Raw genomic sequence first — 19,298 nt, 5'->3', positions numbered from 1 at the left:
TCCCTGTTCTTCTGCCACTTAGAACTGCTGTAAGTTGTTGTAAATGTTTGTAGAAACCATTGGATTTTGAAACAGTTGCATCTGATTTTGCTTGAAAACTAAGCAGTCTGACAGGGAAATCAAATTGAAGTATTTCAGCCAAAACTTCTGAGGAGCAGGAGAAGGGTACTATTAAGTAATTGCTTGATTTTACTTAGTGGATATCAAAACATTAACTTGTGAACTTTTAAACTTTGGGCAAAACTCATAGTAACTTGGATTTGATTGTAGAAACAGAGAACTAACGTTATTAGTAGGGATTGTAACCATTATTTAACATAAAAAAAGGTCTATACGCTGTATTTAACCTGAAAGCATAGCACACATACATCATATTCTATAGGAATACCTTTACATAAGTGATTTATCTGTGCATGAAAGACAAGCTTTTTATCTCCTGCCACTGATCTTCACTGGCCTTCTTCATATTTTCTTTTTCTTCCGGAATGAAGTCTCTCTAAATCCAGGAATTTCTCAATTTCTTCTATTTGGTTTTGTATAATGGAGTTATGAATAGAACAGCTGTCCTCATCTCTGAGGGCACTTTCACTTCTTGCTGGAGTTACAGTCACGTGAGAAGACTTCTGCGCGTGCTGTAAAGCAGTAAATCCTTCTTTCACCTGACAGAATACAAACTTAGCAGTTAGTAATCCACTGAAATTAATGTATAAAGGTTCAAATTGTTGGATTAAGCAAGCAAGGAAATGTGAACAGAAAGGTAAGTCAATTCGAAAAAAAATACGGTTAGTTTGAAGTGCTTACTTCAGGTTTAATTTAGAAAACTTGGTAATGACAAATACACTTTGATAAACCAAACCTTAACATAAGACTTAGTACAGAAGAGTATGATTAAAAAAAAAGAGAACCTTGTACTAGAATGCAGATTAGCAAAATAAATAGTTTAATTAAACAGTTTAATGTTGCAATTGACGTTTCTATTGCTATGCAAGCATTTGATTAACAAAACCCCAAATCAGGAGGTTTATAGTATTAACCCCCTCTCTGCTTTGCTGTATAGATTAGAAAGCAAACATCATTAACTAATGCAAGGTCTGTAATAGGTTGGGGTTTTTATGTTAAAGATCTTTTGGTTCTTTGAATAGTTTTAATTACTATTTCATAGATACTTCATATCTATCCAAATCAAACGCATATGGCAACACAGTAGGGAAACAGTTTGTTGCTTGAATGATGAGTTCTCCACTCTTAATCCAACCTTGTGTGGCTCTCTCTTGTGGAGGCCAGCATGCAGCACCAGCCACCTCCCTGAGCACAGGTGTACAACAAAGCCATGTTACACAGAGCCAGTGCTGCAGTGGTTCTTGGGGATCTGTAACGTGCCATCTAATACTTTGGTTGCATGCTAGGGTAATTCTTTTACAGGGATCGCAAGATGAGGCCTTCCCCCTCTGCTTAATTATTTTTAAATATTAGGCAACTATGCCCCAACCAACTGTAAGCCACCAGGTCTTTATCAGGCCTGCCTTTATTTTAGCACATGAATTTTGTGCCAAAACTTTCCTTCCCCAGTGCACAAGCATTTCTTGAAGTTTGAAATATGAACAATAAACTTCATGCAAATTGTTCATTTAGACTATTGCATCTGTAACAACATTACTGCCATGCAGCTGAAGGTACTGATACTTCAGGTCAATAATGACTGTCATCTCCATTTCAATGAGGAAGTAACTTCCTCATTTGAGCAATAAAATTTTCAGCCTGTTAATTCTAGTGGCCATATGCATACACCCTCCCATGCTCTTTCCCAAGGCCTCAGAAAGAAACCGATCATAATTCATTGCAAGCCATTAGTCAAAGTCTCTGTAGAATAGCACATAGGGCTGAACCTGTCCTGTACTAACAATCCAAGAGAAAAACTTTCATTTTGGTCTTCCACATGTGAAAGTGAAATTTTCCAGTAAAGTAAAGCCATGCCATGTTACTTGGATTTTACTGAAGGCAACAAGCATTTAGACCTCTTTGGAGAAGTAGTTGCAGTTAGGTAATACATATAGCATTTTAATACAGTTCTGTGACAATGGGTTTAGAATAAAGCTTTAAAAGAAAAAAAGCTATCAAACTAAAAGGCCTCAGCATTTTCACAATAAAATGCAAGTAAAACGTGTCTGACTGCCAGCACTGAGTATAAGGCAGCCCATGGGACATGTGTAAAAAACATTCATTGCTGAATAGCATGACTGCACAGTTAGGGACTTCTGTTTAAACTGAGTTGAGGGTGCTTATTGATCCTTACCTTGGTACTCAGGCATGTACAGACTAATGTTTGAAACAGTTCTTCATATTTTTACTAGAATTTTAAGTGCACCTGTAGCATTTATTTTTAATTTTTATCACTTTTTAGAGTACTGTACTTTGGTTGAGTGAAATTGCCCAAATTGTAGAAGGTGTAAGTCTGCTCTAGTTATAATCACACATGTTAGCCAAAACAAATAAACTGAGCAGCAGAAAAGACTGCTGAGCCTATTCTTAATCTCCCAACAGCTTTTTCATATTGGTCATAAAAATGACAAATCTCAGGACAGAAGGTATTAGAATGACACCAGCACAGAAGGGAGGGAGTGGTCTGCAATATCCCAGGCTGAGATTTCATAGATTAAGTATGTGGAAAATAATCTGAGGTCAAACCAGCAAGGCACTCTGTTCTTGTCCATCTCAGCTTTTATTGGGCCAGCACATAAGGAGCTTTAGTTTGGAGGTGACAAAGTAGATATAACTACAGTCAGATAATGAAATACAGCTTTGTATTAGCTGTAGATCAGGTATTTTAGTTCATTCAATTCCTGGCTCCACCTCAGTGAGAAAAAGCAAGAGAGACTCAGTAAATACCACCGCTATGTTTGGTGAAAAACCCATCTCACTGTCATTCCCAAGTAAAGTTGTGTTAGGAAAGGTGAGTAATTTAAAACATCACTCTTCACTTCTGAATTTCAGAGAACGTGAATGCTAATGGCATTGAGAGCTGATGTAAGTCCACTGCAGTCAGGCAACTTGGTCACTTGAAAACACTATACACCCTGACCTCAAACCTCATCCAAAGAACTACCACTACTAGCCGTAACTACCTGAGAAATACCTCTAGAACCTCTTCTAAAAAGGAAGGTCAACTGCAGTTGTAAATTATTGTATCAGTTTTGAATAATATGTTTAGCATTAGGTCAAATCCTAATAACAGCAGTTATAGCTGTTCAAGCTCCAGTTTAACATACATCTAAAAATGCAGTATGAGCCATTGCTAGTGCTATCCTGAACAAAGTTGTCTTACAGGGAAACAATAGGTTTCTTCTTGATTCTCTGCTTTTACACATTTGTGTAATGTCATCCTACTAAATAATAAGATAACTCTAAATATGTCATCATAACTACAGTATAGAATAAACAGCTAGGCTCTAATTCACAGATAGAGTCCTTCACAGATTCTTTTAAATAACATGTTCCTATCAGGTAATAAAGCAAACAATGTTTTTATACTTTTACATACTACTTTTTCTTTCCCCATTTTTTTTTCCCTTTTAACTCATACTTTTACTGTAGGTGATGATTTTTATTAGGGTACACAATGAGCTACCCTCTTCCTCCCCTTCCAAACAGACTGGTTAGCATCTGTTTGATTCATATGCTGTGACTTTTTCCTGCTGCTTTCTATCAACCTTAATTGTGAAAAATGGTGCCTTGTTGCCCTTTTGATATTATTTTGGAGATTGACTCAGTCTTAAAGTATCCAGATGCGTACAGTTGTACAAATATCTGTGGAATTAGCTCACTGAGGTCTGGTCTGCAATATTTTTAATTGACTTACATGTTCTGTGGGAAAAGAAGAATCATAAAAAGTCTTTGCTATAGCATTCCATTCTTCACTAGGGTCTCCCTGGGGGTCTCGGTGGATACTAGAGGTATTCAAAGCGTTGGCAGCTCTGTTAAAACTGGTAGAACCTGATTGACAAAAAGGAAATGGTAACAATGCAATTTAGTCTCTAGGCACTAATTGTAAAGTAACTAAACTTCTGGTTTACCGCTGATCTTAAAAAATCAAATATTTTTGTTTTAAATCACTGAATCTCTGTTGTAGGCTTTTCCTTCTTCATTTTTTTCTTTCACAAACTTCTGCATCTATTTTATCCCTAAAGATGAGGTATGTTTCTACTCCGATTAAAAATGTTTTATATCATTTTCATGTATTAAGTTAATGATAAATTAAAATTGTGATTTATAGAAAATGTATGTATTCTGAATATTCTAACTGAATATATTTTTTCCAAACAGTATTACTTTAAGACTCGCCTTCTGATAATGATAATAAAATATGTAATTATTGCCATCCTGACATCATGTTCCAGGGTGACTTGTAATAAAAAAGACATTCTAAATACAGAGGCTTTTAGACAAACAATGAACATTTTAAATAAAGAGTATTTTTGTAAATGGCTATACCTAATATTTCAGGAAATCAGGCTATAGCTATCTACTAAAGGTAGGAAGAGCAAATAAGTAGATTACTTGGAGTATAAGGCTCCAATCCTGCAGTGGCTTTATGCACTGCTAGTAGACTCCACTGAATCCCCTGTCAAGTTTCTTGTAAGATCAAAACTTAGGTGTACCTTCACAATTACTCATAATGCAAACAGTAGCTGTTTTGTCACTACACAGATGCCTGTCGATCACTGCTACAATAGTAAAATCTTTGTTTGCTATGAAAATACATGTTACCTCATGGTTATGTAACAGTTAATTAAGAATACTGTCATTTTCTCTTGGGAGGAAGAGGAAAACGGTTATGAGTTTGTATTTGTTTTCTTTTTAAGAATTCGCCAGGAAGATCTTGCCTGTTGCCAGTTCATTCCTCCATTTACTGATGTGGAATGGCTGCTCTCTGGGAACCAGAGTTGTATAGTAAATTGCATTGTGGTTAGGCAGTAAAAGCAATTCCCTCAGAAAGGCTTACTAAACTCTTTCACCAGTGCTCTTCACCTCTAGGTCTCCCATATGGCTAAACTGTGTGCTTCAGTAAGTAAAAAAAAAAAAAAATTGGGGACACTGTCCACATGGATTGCACTCCAGGTTTGCCATTTGGTAAAATATCCAAAAGCAAATCAAAACCAAACCCAGCCACAATAAATCTTGGAAGTTGCAGTGCTGAGTACCACAGTGACTCTCAGGTGCCCTGACAGTAAGTTCTCTAGTCTCCAAAGAGGTGCAGGATTCAGAGAGGTCAGCAAGCTGAAGTAGGGACCTATCTAAATTAGGCAGTATGATGAGAGTTAAGAGGCACAGTAGGACCCAGACCAAGATTGTTACTGTGAAATTTTGCTAGAATTCAAGAGGTCTGGTGTCTGTATTGGTCACTAGGCAACTCATTTGGGGAACTATGAGTTATATTAAAATCCCTACCGACTCCTTTGGATGAACATCTCAGAGTCACTTCTTGGAATTACAGTACTTGCATACAGAAAGGTTTCTGACAAGAAAAGGAGGAGGAACACATAGAAGAACTTCAGATAGTGCTGTCTGTGCTTACAGAAAAGATACATGCAGAACTTCACGTAAGTATGCATTCATTTTCTTGAAATGGGTATCAAATTCGCATTATTAAAAGAAATAATGTACCATCTGAGATCAGGATTCTGCTATCTTACAACCACTACTATTGTTTCAGGGACAAAGACTTTTCTGACACTGAAATTCAAAAAATTGTGTGCCTATATACAAATAGACGTAGGCAAGAGACCAAGTACAGAAATGAAATTACCTATAAACCTAAATTCATAATACCAGAACAATATAAAGAAACCAGACTGCTGGTTTTCTGTCTTGCTGCCACTGGCTGCAAAACTAAGGGATGGGAGTCCATTCTGGTCTTTGTACATTCAAGGGGCAAAGCTCAAAACACTACATCAACAAAACCTCAAACACCCTTTATTGTGGATCTAGTTCTTTTGAGAGACATCTAAGCACTCAAAGCTCCATTTTCTACAAAAGCCAGGCTTTCATTTCTTCTGGAGCCTAGGAGTTCATCTGCTTTTTTAAGTTTACAGCAGGCATTAAGAGTAGAATCCACATGCAAGCTTTATTTTGAGAAAGGCAGGCACCACTCATACTATCTTTTACTCTGTCCAGTTACTGAAGTAGAGGAACATCTGTAAGCGTACGGAGTCAGTTTACTGTGGAAACAGAGATGATACTTTTATTACTCTGGTAAAAGATTGAGTTTAGAAACAGCACTTCTAGTAAATAAATAAGGGGTAATCTAGCAGCTATTTTTACTGCAAAACAAATCTAAAATACAGTTTTTCCACATTTCAGTAATGACTTAGAAACGTGGAATAAAGTTCATATTTACCGTTTTGCATATGCAATATATTGCTCAGCAAATAATCAGCAAGTGCCTACAGCAGGAGATGAAGAAGCTCCCTGAGCACTCTTAACAGCTAAGTGTGTTTTCGAGAGCTTCAAAGAATATAAACTCCTCCTTTCATACACTCAACACATTCAGATGGTTTTAAGTGTCCATCTGAATCAAAGATGCACAATAAAATAAAAAAGTAAACTTTCTCTAAGCCCCATTCAAATAACCATCTACTGGTTAAAAAAACTACCCTAATTTTAATGCAAAATGAAGGCACTGAATAATTTCCCAAAGCTGCTCAGTGCTTTTCAGATACATGCAGAGCCCTGATAGAGTATGATTTACATTGGGGTTAGAAATGCCTATAAAAATTCAGTTTGTCATTGCACTGCTTTTCTTTCACAAAGGGAAATATGAGAAAAAGTTTATTTAATCAGATAATTGAGCAAACAAAAGCTGTTTAGTTGCATTTATACTATAAATTAACAGAGAAATTTCATCTTTCTTTTTTTTTTTGCCACATAACTAAGACATCAGAAGGTTTACATTTTTCTTACGCTACACTAAACTTAGATGCAGAAATTTCACATTCTGATAATTTTTCTAAGTATATTCAGTACATGCTTCAAAACATAAATGCTTATTTTTCTTACCTAGTCCTGTTTCTCTTCTGTCAGCATTTTCACTAAAATTTTGGCACTGTGTTTTTGAAATAACCTTTGTGTTTTCCACCAAGCATGGTAGCTTCTCTTTCAAAAGGGAAGGTTCCTTGGAAGCTGAAGTCCATGTAGCTTGACCTCTCATTTGATTTACTCTTGAACAAGAACTGAGGTCTAAAAAATTTAAGTATACTGGAGTTTTCTCAGCTTTTTTATCTGAGGTTGAAAGATCAAAGGATGACCTTCCACTTATGTTTACTAAATTTCCAGATGTTCTCATGGGTAAAGAGCATGATTCTTTCAGGTGACCCTCAGCAAACTTCCTTCCTGGAACTGTACTAGTCAGTGAGTCTTTTTTCTCTTTTAGCAGTGTGTTATTTGTTGAACTATTAATCTCCAGGGAATGTCTGTTTTTGATGGAGTGTACCTGAATATCATCATTAACTGTTTTACATGGAATTAGTTTATCTGTACTAATTCTAACTGTTGGGGTTTTTTTATTAACAATTATTTCAAGACCATCAGCCTTCACTGGAGATATGGCTTCAGTGTTCAAAGTACATGAATTTGTATCATTCTCTGTTTGTTCAGTACTGTCTTGTTCAGGTTGCTTGCTGCGCATGTCATCCACATTTATTCCTCTTTCTATTTTGGGGGGACATAAATTGAAAGTAGCACCCAAGAGAGACATATTATCACTGCGTTCTTTTGTGGCATCATCACTGCTTGCATTATCACAATAAACGGTTAGTAGATTTGGAGCATCAGTTGCTAGAACACCAGTACTCCTCAGTGCACCATTTCGGTTTATGTTTCTGGCATTAGGATCATAATTTCTGTCCTCAGCATCTATGTGTGTCTGTTTAAAAGGAAGTGTATCTCCATGTAAACCACTCAGATTTAACAAGTTTTCTTCTGTTTTATGTACTCCATTGCCTACATAATTGTCACTGTCCAGCAAGCTACATTTTTGGTATTCTGTTTGAGAATTTTCTTTAATATAAGATAGGACACCAAAACTTGATTCCTTAGCTTGATGATTATCTGTACTTCTCTCATGCACAGCATTCTTCTCAGTGCAAAGAACTGCTTCAGACTTGGTTTTGGGTGCTTCGGGTGTAAGGACACTTTTGTTGTGTTGTATGGTATTTGATTTTTTATCTGCCTTAGTACAACTGGATTCATCTGTAGTATTGCACAATTCTCGCTTGTTGGAGTCTGTCTCCTGACTTCCATTTTTCTTGTAGGCACCTACAGTGTCAGTACTGTCTAGAAAAATCTTTCTTGTTTGTGTGTGGCATGCTGCCAATAGCTCAGTACTGGCCTGTAGCTTTTGTTCTAAATTTGCATTGTTTTCATCCAGTAACATTCTATGTGTTGCTTCTAGATTTTCTGCTTCTTTGCACTCGGTGACATGTATTTCCGAGGTCTGTCCTTGGGTAATTAAATCAGTATCTGTGCAGAGGGTATTCCTGGGAGAAGCCTCCCTTTGCTTTTCTGCATAAGGGCTAGCAACATTAATTTCATCCTTAAAACTGTTTTCAAGAACTTGTAAATCTGTTAGAGTAAGTGTATTCTCTAGTTAGTGATAGATAACCCAGATGTTAAGTAATGCTTTATTTTTACAGTTTAAAATTTCTGAAGAGATCAACTCAAGATTAGTATCGATACTGATTTTTCTTATCTTACACTACACACACAAGTCTATCAAAAAGTTACTGAAGGTAAGTATTGCATTATGGTAACTTGCAAAATATATTAACAGATTTTTAGATATGGCTTATAGTTGAAATATTTCCCAACTGGTATCTGTCAGCCTTATTATTGAAAGAGGTCTTCATTATGAAATTGTAACACATACTTAATCAACCATTGTGTGTCTACGTAAAGTTTAAGCCACTGGTTACTACTGCAACTGTATTTGTCTTTATTTTTGAAAGTGACATTTTTAGCTAAATGGAAAACAAAACCAAAAAAACTGTTTGAGGGACTATGTTCATACCAAAAGGAACATGCTATGACTTGATGGTAGTGGACCAGTGAGGAATAACAAGCATTTAAATACCAGAAAGGTGTTTTCTGAAAAATACACTCAAAGGTTGTGAGCACTGATCCTTTAAAGCAGTCACTTTGCAGTTAATAAGCTTTTAAATTTCCACTTATCTTTGCTACATTTTAGAGACTGAGTGTTAGAGACTAAGTACATTTTGTTTAGGTGGCTTAAAAAAAATTACTTACTGGAGTTACAGAGTGCTTTGTATAGAAAAGCATTATGATTTATCCACATGAACAGACCTTCATTGTCCTCTGAAGTGCAATCACTCTCTTTCTGCCTTTTTTCATTATTTTAGGGGAAAGGGAAAGGCCTTAGTTTTGCTTCCAAACACTTCCATACACGTTATAGTTCTTCCTAACCCCTATTCACTTCTTGGAACTGGCATGCAGAAAGAGTATTGCAACACCCTGAGTGCATGGATCTTACTTAATGGCCCTGGGCAGCCACTGAGGTATTGCGCTTTCATTCAGAGCTTTGTGAATTTATCATAGATTAGCACTACTGATAGAAAGAATTTTACTGTTGTTACATGTTTTTGTACTAATTCAGGGTTCAAGCATTCTCTTGTCATATACTGTATCTGTAAACTTTTATCCTTTCTTCAACAATACTACTTATCTCTATTATCCATGTAATGTTATTACTTTCTTCTATGTGTAATTCCTCAATGCTTAAAGAGTAGTCCATTGTGTTTTCTACTTCAGTTTGTTCTTCTTTTCTTACTATAGATTGCATACACTCATTTTCTTTCCGAATAGCCTGTATTTCAGTGTCTTTTGAGTGTTCCTGACCACTCTAGTATAAGAAGGAACAAAAGATTATACATATTTTAATAATTTACTACAGTCACTGATTAGATTTAAAGTTCAGGACTTAGATTTTAAATTATTTTTACAATTCTGATGGAAAACAAAGACCATTCACCTGAAGTATACAAAGTTAATGTAAATGGGGAAGAAAGACTAATAGCCAAGAAGAGTAGGAAAGAAATTAGATCCTGCTATATTACAGTCCACAGAGAAAAGTTACACAGATTGACAGAATTTCTCAGAGGAAGGAATATGTGTCATACATGTGCTGACTGGATCACTCCCTCTGTCTGGCTAAATCAGTGACCTGCTCAGTAACTACATGCGGAAAAAACCTGTGTGATGGCTATTTACACTCAAACACATGGGCATACACACACATACTAACTCCCCCCCCCTCCCCCCAACAAACCACCTAGGATTTTTATGGGCAAATAAGGCTTATGAATCTGCAATTCCTGTCAGTCATTTCCTCATTCCCTCTGTCGTGGTTTAACCCCAGCTGGCAACTAAGCACCACACAGCCTCTCACTCACCTCCCTCACAGTGGGATGGGGGAGACAATCAGAAGGGTAAAAGTGAGAAAACTCATGGGCTGAGGATAAAGACAGTTTAATAGGGAAAGCAAAAGCTGCACACACAAGCAAAGCAAAACAAGGAATTCATTCACCACTTCCCATCGGCAGGCCAGTGTTCAGCCATCTCCAGGAAAGCAGGGCTCCATCACACTTAACTGTTACTTGGGAAGACAAACGCCACCACTCCGAAAATCCCCCTCTTCCTCCTTCTTCCCCCAGCTTTATATGCTGAGCATGATGTCCTATGGTCTGGAATATCCCTTGGGTCAGTTGGGGTCAGCTGTCCCAGCTGTGTCCTCTCTGTCATGGTTTAACCCCAGCCAGCAACTAAGCACCACGCAGCCGCTCACTCACTTCCCCCCCATCCAGTGGGATGGGGGAGAAAATCAGGAAAAGAAGTAAAACTCCTGGGTTGAGATAAGAACGGTTTAATAGAACAGAAAAGAAGAAACTAATAATGATAATGATAACACTAATAAAATGACAACAGTAGTAATAAAAAGATTGGAATGTACAAATGATGCGCAGGGCAATTGCTCACCACCCGCCGATCAACATCCAGCCAGTCCCTGACCAGCGATTCCCTGCCCCCCACTTCCCAGTTCCTAAACTAGATGGGACGTCCCATGGTATGGAATACACTGTTGGCCAGTTTGGGTCAGGTGCCCTGGCTGGGCATGAGAAGCTGAAAAATCCTTGACTCTAGTCTAAACACTACTGAGCAACAACTGAAAACATCAGTGTTATCAACATTCTTCACATACTGAACTCAAAACACAGCACTGTACCAGCTACTAGGAAGACAGTTAACTACATCCCAGCTGAAACCAGGACACTCTCCCAACTTCTTATGCCCCCCCAGCCTCCTCACTGGTGGGGTGGGGTGAGAGGCAGAAAAGGCCTTGACCCTGTGGAAGTACTGCTCAGGAGTAAGGAAAACATCTAGGTATTATTAATACTGTTTTCACCACAAATCCAAAACATAGCCCCATACTAGCTACTATGAAGAAAATTAACTCTATCCCAGCCAAAACCAGCACACCCTCCCAGATGGCTTTTTAACCTGACCTTGAGTGAAATTACAACAGAAGAAGCCTGAATCTACTGAAAACTTTAGAGTCACTGGCCTACTACTGTAGCTGTATTCGTCTTTGTTTTTGAAAGCTGCATTCAATAAAGTTCTGTGAAAACTAGGACCTGAATAGTGAAGAAACACCCTAATAAAACTCCACCAAAAAAAGCCCAATATATAAAGCTGTGGGAAGGGGGACGGGGGGACCATTCGGAGTGATGGCGTTTGTCTTCCCAAGTAATGGTTAGGTGTGATGGAGCCCTACTTTTCTGGAGATGGCTGAACACCGGCCTGCCTATGGGAAGTGGTGAATGAATTCCTTGTTTTGCTTTGCTTGTGTGTGCGGCTTTTGCTTTCCCTATTAAACTGTCTTTATCTCAGCCCATTAGTTTTCCCACTTTACCCTTCTGATTCTCGCCCCCATCCCACTGTGAGGGAGGTCAGTGAGTGGTTGTGTGGTTCTAGTTGCTGGCTGGGATTAAACCACAGCAACATAATTCATATTTCATTTTCATTCAAAAGAAACGATGATTTTTAAAACTTACACAATTTGCATTATACCTTGTAGAATTCATAGCTTTGGCATGATAAGCACTCATTTCAAGTCTAACTTTCATCGCGTTATTAAGCGCATACCAACAGGTATGTATGTGTATTTATTCATGTATGGGTGTATATGTATGTGAGCTATAAACATACATACATGCATTATGAAGAAAATGATTTTAAGTTCTTCCAAATTCTAAAATATTATTACGGTTTGTCATTTTACTGACAATTCATAGACTAGTTCTAAAAAAATAATCTGTCTTTACAGTCCTAGTGTCTTCCTATTTTCCTAACACTGAAAGCAAAATCATATATATGCAAAATGAGTTTTCCCTTCTTTGAAGGATAAGTCGTTATTTGGATGTAAAAACTAGTGGAAAAACTGACATAACCAATACTCGACAACAGACTACGCTCAATGTGCAGGCAAAGTTTTTCTTATGGCTTATGACTCTTCCCATTTTTTCAATCTTATATAAGACTGGAATATAAATTTGCAATCCAGTATAAGTAAGGGATAACACATAGCTGCAGGGCTACATGCTCTTCCTTTTGCTCTGAAAGGCCATCTTTATGTGCTTAACCACTTGTTGACTTCTCATATGTGCTCTGAATATAGAGCTGAATGTGGATTTGGTTCACCCAGCACTGCAAGCTCAACTCTAGTTCAACCTGCACTGCATAAACCAGTCTTCTACCTCCTGCATTCATTACTTGTTGAGCTTGCTATGCATTTGATGATTCTTAAACATGCTAAGTGAAATAAAGGCTGGGTTTTTTTTAAACTAAAACTGAAAAACTTAGATAATCTATATGTTGATAAAACAAATCTTCTGATCTGTCCCATGTTACAGAGGCTGAAATTATTCCTCTGAGTAGAAGTGGACGTACTTCCACACTTCCAGGGAACTTATATACATATGAAGTCAATCAGTCTGCCACAGTATTTGAGAAACACCCATAAAAAATATGTTTTTGAAATAAGATTTAGTAAAGATAGATTAAGATAACTGCTATCTATTATGTATAAATTTATCAGTGAGGTAACATCTCAAGTTTCTATGATATAAGCATCCCTCTGGATGAAAGGGGAACATTTTCTGGGTATAGTGAGTTTTAATGGGATCTTAGATCATTGATTACATTAGATAAATTTTTAGGTTTAGCAGTGTCAAAGGAAGATCAGTGGACATGACAGCCAGGTTAGAAAAACTGTCATGTCTCTCATTCTCTAATATTTTTTACAAGAAATGGAAAGTACTGCAGCTATTAGAGACACTTACCTGCAAATTTTCCACTTGCTCAGAATGCTGATTTCCCTGAGGAGGATGATAATCTTCAAGATGTCTATGAACTCCTTTAAGGGAATTCAGCTCATTTTTAATAGTGTCTATTTCTCTTCTCATGTTCTCCTCCTGTAATAATTGAGGGTACACAGAGCACAGAAACACAGGTCTTTACTGCATGTTCAAATATATAAAATGGTATTTTACACGGGTATCAACGGCTTAGCAAATTAAAGTAAATCCTTAAAAGAAAGTATAGATACGAAGGAATTTCTTTGTACAAAGTAAGATAATTTTGAACTCTTTCATTCAAACCAAAATTTTAACCACATTTCCATTACAGATGATACCTTTTATTAATTGTTTTTTTTCACCATTTACTTCAAGTAGCAATGCTCAAGTGAGATTTGTATTTGTAGCTTTCTTCCTTTTTTGGCTCAAAGATAAACATGCTAGTCAACATTCATTCTCTACCTACGCTGTCAAGAAACTACAACAGCAAATAATTTGCTTGGCACTTTACTTCTATAACTAGCCTCAAGTATCCAATGCTTCTTCAGTGAATATGTAACAAATCTCTGTATTTAGAACAAAAAGTATGGTAAAAAATACAAGTCGTAAAAAGAACAGAAGGGCAATTTTACAGAAATACCTTCATTTAATTTACAAATATTTGCAAAGCAGTGTATAACGTTAACATTATCCATGATGATGCTATACTTTAAGATATCAAGAGACCAAAGTTCTAGTTAGGTTAGCCACAGCAGAAATATGGAGGGGGGGTGTGTGGAATTATCTTCTAAACAAATATTGCAAACGTTCCTGAGAAATGAGCAGGGGCAATTCCCATGTCTACATAGGAAGCTATAGTATAAGACTCTCCTAGGAATCAGGGAGATCCAATCTTCTCAGAGCACTGAGCATCAGAACAGTTCAGCTAGTCTGTAGTCTCATGATTGCAGTCATCTCCATAGTAGCTGCACTCAAAGAATTAGCCTTAGACAACAGTATTACAAGGACAACTTTGCATTATTTCCCCACAGCCTCCCTGAGAATCAATCTACCAATTTCAAAACCTTTCTGGCAGTAGGTGCCGATTACATAGAAATAAAAAAGACAGACTATTAAACAAATGCTGCTTAGAGTCTGGTTTCCCTACACTAAACAGATCTTGTCTTATTGAAGAAGTATTAATCTTTCTTACTTGTAAACATGCATTTATTATTGCAGACAGTTTTTACAGCTACAATATTTTGCTAATTATTTTGGATTAAATAATTACTGAAGTATTCTTTAAAAGTAATGAAGTAGTAAAAAGAACGGCAAATACTGAAGAGAAATTAGTGGATGTACATGGAGGTGAATTCACTGAGAGGACATAGAAGTTTTTACCTTTTCTTATCCCCTTCCACTCCACAGTCCACACTGAATAATTTCTGTCAAATCAGGACCTCTGCTTTAATGCAGGCCTTCAGTATCTCTACCTGATTCAGTTAGAGGTTGCTTTTTCTTTTTTCTGGGCATACGACCCTTCAGAAGTACCTTCAGTCTGTGTCCTCTCAGTCTATGTGGGTTTACATTCATGTTTTTTTACCATATGACAGTTTACTGATAGTTTTTTTCAGGGTACAAGAGTGCAGCCTAGAAATGCTGGTATTCTCTGAATACGTTGTGTAAAAAAATTGAAAATTTCCTGAAAAATACATAAAATTCAATGTAAATTAAAAACTATATCAGCTTCCATGTCTCAGTAATGGCAAGTGTGTAATTATGGAATATTTAAGTGCTTAATTCAAGGTAACACCTAATACCCTGGCTCTTGCTTTACGGAACTGCAGGAAGTGGACTGACCTTTTAGAGCACAGAAGTCAACATTTCTCCTAAATCTACCTTTTAAAAATATTAATTTCTAGAAGAGTCTGCATTACTGGAAAAGAAATTGGTTGGTTTTATTGCATTATTTCTGCAATATTTTCTTGGCTTTTAGGAATTACCTGAAATGCTTGATGACTATTTCAAAAACCTTTTAATACTCTAACATTTAATTTAATAAACCTACATCTTTTTTCCAAGTTCTTAGTGCTTTCTCATGCTCATTCTGAAGATTAAGGAACTTTTCTTCATTTTCCTTTGCCTTCTCCCTTTGCAGCTCATTATCTCTTTCAAGGGTCTGCAATAAAATTAATTATCCAAAAAATAATCAATACCACATTAATGAATTTTGATGTGTTTTATGTTGCTTGGACCTTTGCTTCTAACATGCTGGAAGTGCCATACAGATCAGTGATAATGTGCTATCTCAACAATAATTTTCATAAATTAACAGAAAGGTGCTTATAGTTTAGCTAACAGGAAACAGGGGGAGGTTATGAAAAAAGAAATGGCTATAAAAGGGTATAAAAACACTTGCCATTATTCAGTTTCACTGCATAAGTTTTAATGTGCTGAAAAAGTAATATGAAGTCCAGAGATGAGAAATATGAAATGTAGCACAATCTGGATCCATTGTACTTCAAGTAAAAATGACTGTATACTCAAAGAAAATATTTTTATTTTTCTGATCAGTTTTTCTATCCTAAATTGTTTATTAGCCTATCTTACAAACTATATAAACGTTAAATTCTAAAACATATCTACTGGAATATTAAGTATAAGTCTGATTATACTTTATTTTTATTAGATCATTGAAATAGAAGTGCATTAAAATAACAGTAATACTAAGTTCTATACTATCGTAATAGTACTCGCAACATTTTTGGGTTAACTCTTTCAGCTTTACTCTGCTAAATTAAAAACAGCGTTGTGTGAATCAACTTCACACACATCTCAGGTACTGTTGGAATTTTTATTCTATCACATTTTTACAGCAAACAATATGGAAGATAAAGGACTTACTGCATCCATTATCTAATATATAGATGACACAAATATATTTGATAATGTAAACATAACTTTAATGCATGTAGCAATATGACCAGCTACTTCTTTATCACTCTGCTGAGCGTCTTTGTAAGTCCACTTGAAAAATGTTGTTATGGAGGCAACTCCAAAGCAATTCCATTTTACTTTTTACTCATTTTACTAAAAATTAGTCTGCTTCTTGAATCAATTAGCATTAATTTTTAAATGCCTATGGTAATTTAGCTACACTATTAATACAAATCTATTTTACAGGTAGTAACACTAGGAAAATTCAGACTACCTTGCATTTTTATACACATGGAAAAAGTTGAGCATTAGAATATAGTGGATCTTCTCTGACAGATTATATAAATAAAAAGATGAGACAATTCAACAATACATTGTCTGAATAATTGCACTCTGATGTAGCACCTTTCATCCAGTTCTATAAACCAGGAGCCCAAGACCTCTTGTCTTTGATAATCCTGCTCTAACTCCAAGGATGCTTTTACTTGCATCTCAAATGCAGCCTCCTCAGAGATGGAATGTAATAGTTATTCACAGCATAGCTCTTAGGGCAAAATACCAGGAGTAGCATATGAATAGAACTGATTGTATGTTAAAGCCAATAGTACAGAGAAGGGAATACCTGAATTCCTTGCATTCTCAAGTATTCTGTCATCTGTTAAAGAATTACAACTTATTTTTCTGAACTCATAAGAACATTGGTATCCTAGCACCAAGTAGGCATAGATAGAATGAGAAAGGACAGTATGATCCTTCTTGAATGCTACCTTGCAATTTAAGTATTCTGTCATCTCAAGCCCAAAAATAAGCAGTAATTTTTTGTGAGTAGAAGAATAAAAATATTTCCATGGGACTGTACAATCACTCCTTCTATTTTTCTATTATTCTGAAGAAACTCTTTTTGTTGATGAGCAAGGTCCACAAATTCGACAGGGGTGTAAGAGCATAAGAATAATACATAACCTTCAGACCCCATTCATCATATTGTGGTTCTAGAATCAATAAAGATGAAAGCAATAGCTCTCAAATTGGCAGGAAAGTGAGCAGACCCTTCAAGTTATATATTCAGCTCCCTATTTTATAAGTTCCATTTGTTGCTTTAAAAAAATAAAACCACAAAATAAGCAGTTAACATTGTCTCATCCCCTGGAATATACCCTAATTGTATCAAACTGTCAGCCAAATGAGTAGCTATATAATGCAACAATATTTTATGACTACTGTTTAAACAGAAAGACAGACATTTCTGACAAATCAAAGTAACACCATGAGTTCATATGGAAAGAACAAGAACACGTGACATTCACTTTTAATATAGCATTGTATTTACATCATGCTGTTTAAGGGAATTGCTGCATTTTATGCATGTATTTGTTGGGTTTACAAAAAAATACATCTATTAAAATATCTAGATGTGGGACTGTTCTCTAGGTTGAAAAGCATGTCTTCTTGGTTCTGGAACACTGAGATCAAAGAATTTTAAGTCATGAAAATCCAACACTAGACTAATATAAATACAGGAACCTAAACATCTGAAATCAGTGACTTGTCTTCCTTTTCCAGTCCCTACAGCTTTATCCAGTACTACAAAGCAGGTACTTTAATTCCTAGTAAAATTTTAGCTAGTTTCTGATGGAGAACATAACTCATCTTTATCCTTGTTTCATCAAAATGCAAAATTCATATATTTATATTGTGGCAGAAAGCAAACTGCTTACATCTATTAAAAGACAAAGTAAAGGCTTACGTGAAGTGAATCTAATTTCAATTTAGCATAGAAGCATTTACTTAGAAGCAAAAGTATACATGCACACAGGAAGTTTAATTTTATATTAACTGAGATCCTAGTTCAAAACCTTGGCCTCACAGGCCAAGCAAAGAATGGAGTAGTTGTGGTTATGTATGGACAAATAGTAGATAATAATTATTAATAGTCCGATTAATGGTTGTACCTGAACTCTGCATGGCACATCTGACCGGAGCAGATATGACGTTAATCTTTAGTGCACTGTGGGCCAATCTGACTGCTAGTGTAATTTAGAATCTAAACTGTTCTGAGCCACTTTGACATGCTCAAAGAGGAACTGAGGAATGCTGCAACTCCACACTCTCCAGTGTGACTACTTACCACCTCTAGCATAAATATGACAACAGACAACACAGCAAGAAACGTCTAAGGGTATGCTCTTTCTTAGGCCCTCTGCTCTAATAAAACTGGGGACAAACTCTGGCCATGAAGATCTGAAATTTGAAGTCTTTTCCAGAAATGAAATTTATACCTACATGAAAATTATAAGAAACAAAAGTCAGAAAATAATTTGATTTCAAAATACTTGAAACCAACCCCCAATATGTTCTGGTTTTATCTGCCAGAAATGGCTGATAAGAATGGCAACCATGATTTACTTTAGGGGCAGAACTAAAAGAGGGAAACCATAGGCTGCTCTTCAAGGTTCATGCTGACAGTTAAGGAGCTGAGGGAGCAATGGAAGTGAGGTCAAAAGTTCTGAAAAGCATACAGATGTCTTTAACAGCCCCGGACTTAAAAAATACATAACAGATAGTAGCAGCTTGTCTAATCAAGAAAGATCTGACCTGATATTCTTCTTTCAGTGCATTTAATTCACTTTCCATTCTAAGATTCGTTTGGGTTATTCGCTGAAGCAGCTCCTGCACACATTGTAGAGAGCTGAGAATTTCCTTATTAATACAAACAAATTAAGACATATTGAATAAGATTTTGTTTCTGAAGTTTAAAAGACATAAATTATGTAATATTTAGATTAACATATTTATTTTTTATTCTGCCAGTGTTTACAAAACAATGTATATAAAAATGTATTCCAGCATCAACACTGGGGAAGGGCTTGTAGGAAGAAATCAGAACAACTCCAGTTTTTTCTGGCCTTTTGCCTTGGAGAAGATAATATTATAACTTTCTACAACTTACTCTTTTCAGAG

The 19,298-nt window shown here is 36.2% G+C and overlaps 1 protein-coding gene across 1 annotated transcript in view; it reads right to left on the bottom strand.

The window, feature by feature from the left end:
- Positions 1–449: 449 nt before the first annotated feature.
- Positions 450–19,298, bottom strand: part of CCDC73 (coiled-coil domain containing 73) — a 56,240-nt gene continuing 37,391 nt past the window's right edge. Inside the window, exons 11-18 of the mRNA XM_069803980.1 lie at positions 18,933–19,037; positions 15,469–15,579; positions 13,369–13,538; positions 11,978–11,987; positions 9,760–9,910; positions 7,054–8,616; positions 3,857–3,990; positions 450–659 (exon numbers count right to left, since the gene is read on the bottom strand). Coding sequence (XP_069660081.1) covers positions 450–659; positions 3,857–3,990; positions 7,054–8,616; positions 9,760–9,910; positions 11,978–11,987; positions 13,369–13,538; positions 15,469–15,579; positions 18,933–19,037 — 2,454 coding nt within the window. The remainder of the gene's footprint in view (positions 660–3,856; positions 3,991–7,053; positions 8,617–9,759; positions 9,911–11,977; positions 11,988–13,368; positions 13,539–15,468; positions 15,580–18,932; positions 19,038–19,298) is intronic.

Source organism: Haliaeetus albicilla, chromosome 16, assembly GCF_947461875.1.
Source record: "Haliaeetus albicilla chromosome 16, bHalAlb1.1, whole genome shotgun sequence".
NCBI classification, from domain to species: domain Eukaryota; kingdom Metazoa; phylum Chordata; class Aves; order Accipitriformes; family Accipitridae; genus Haliaeetus; species Haliaeetus albicilla.
Note: the sequence above shows the minus strand (reverse complement) of the source record. Positions and strands in the feature narration are given on the sequence as shown.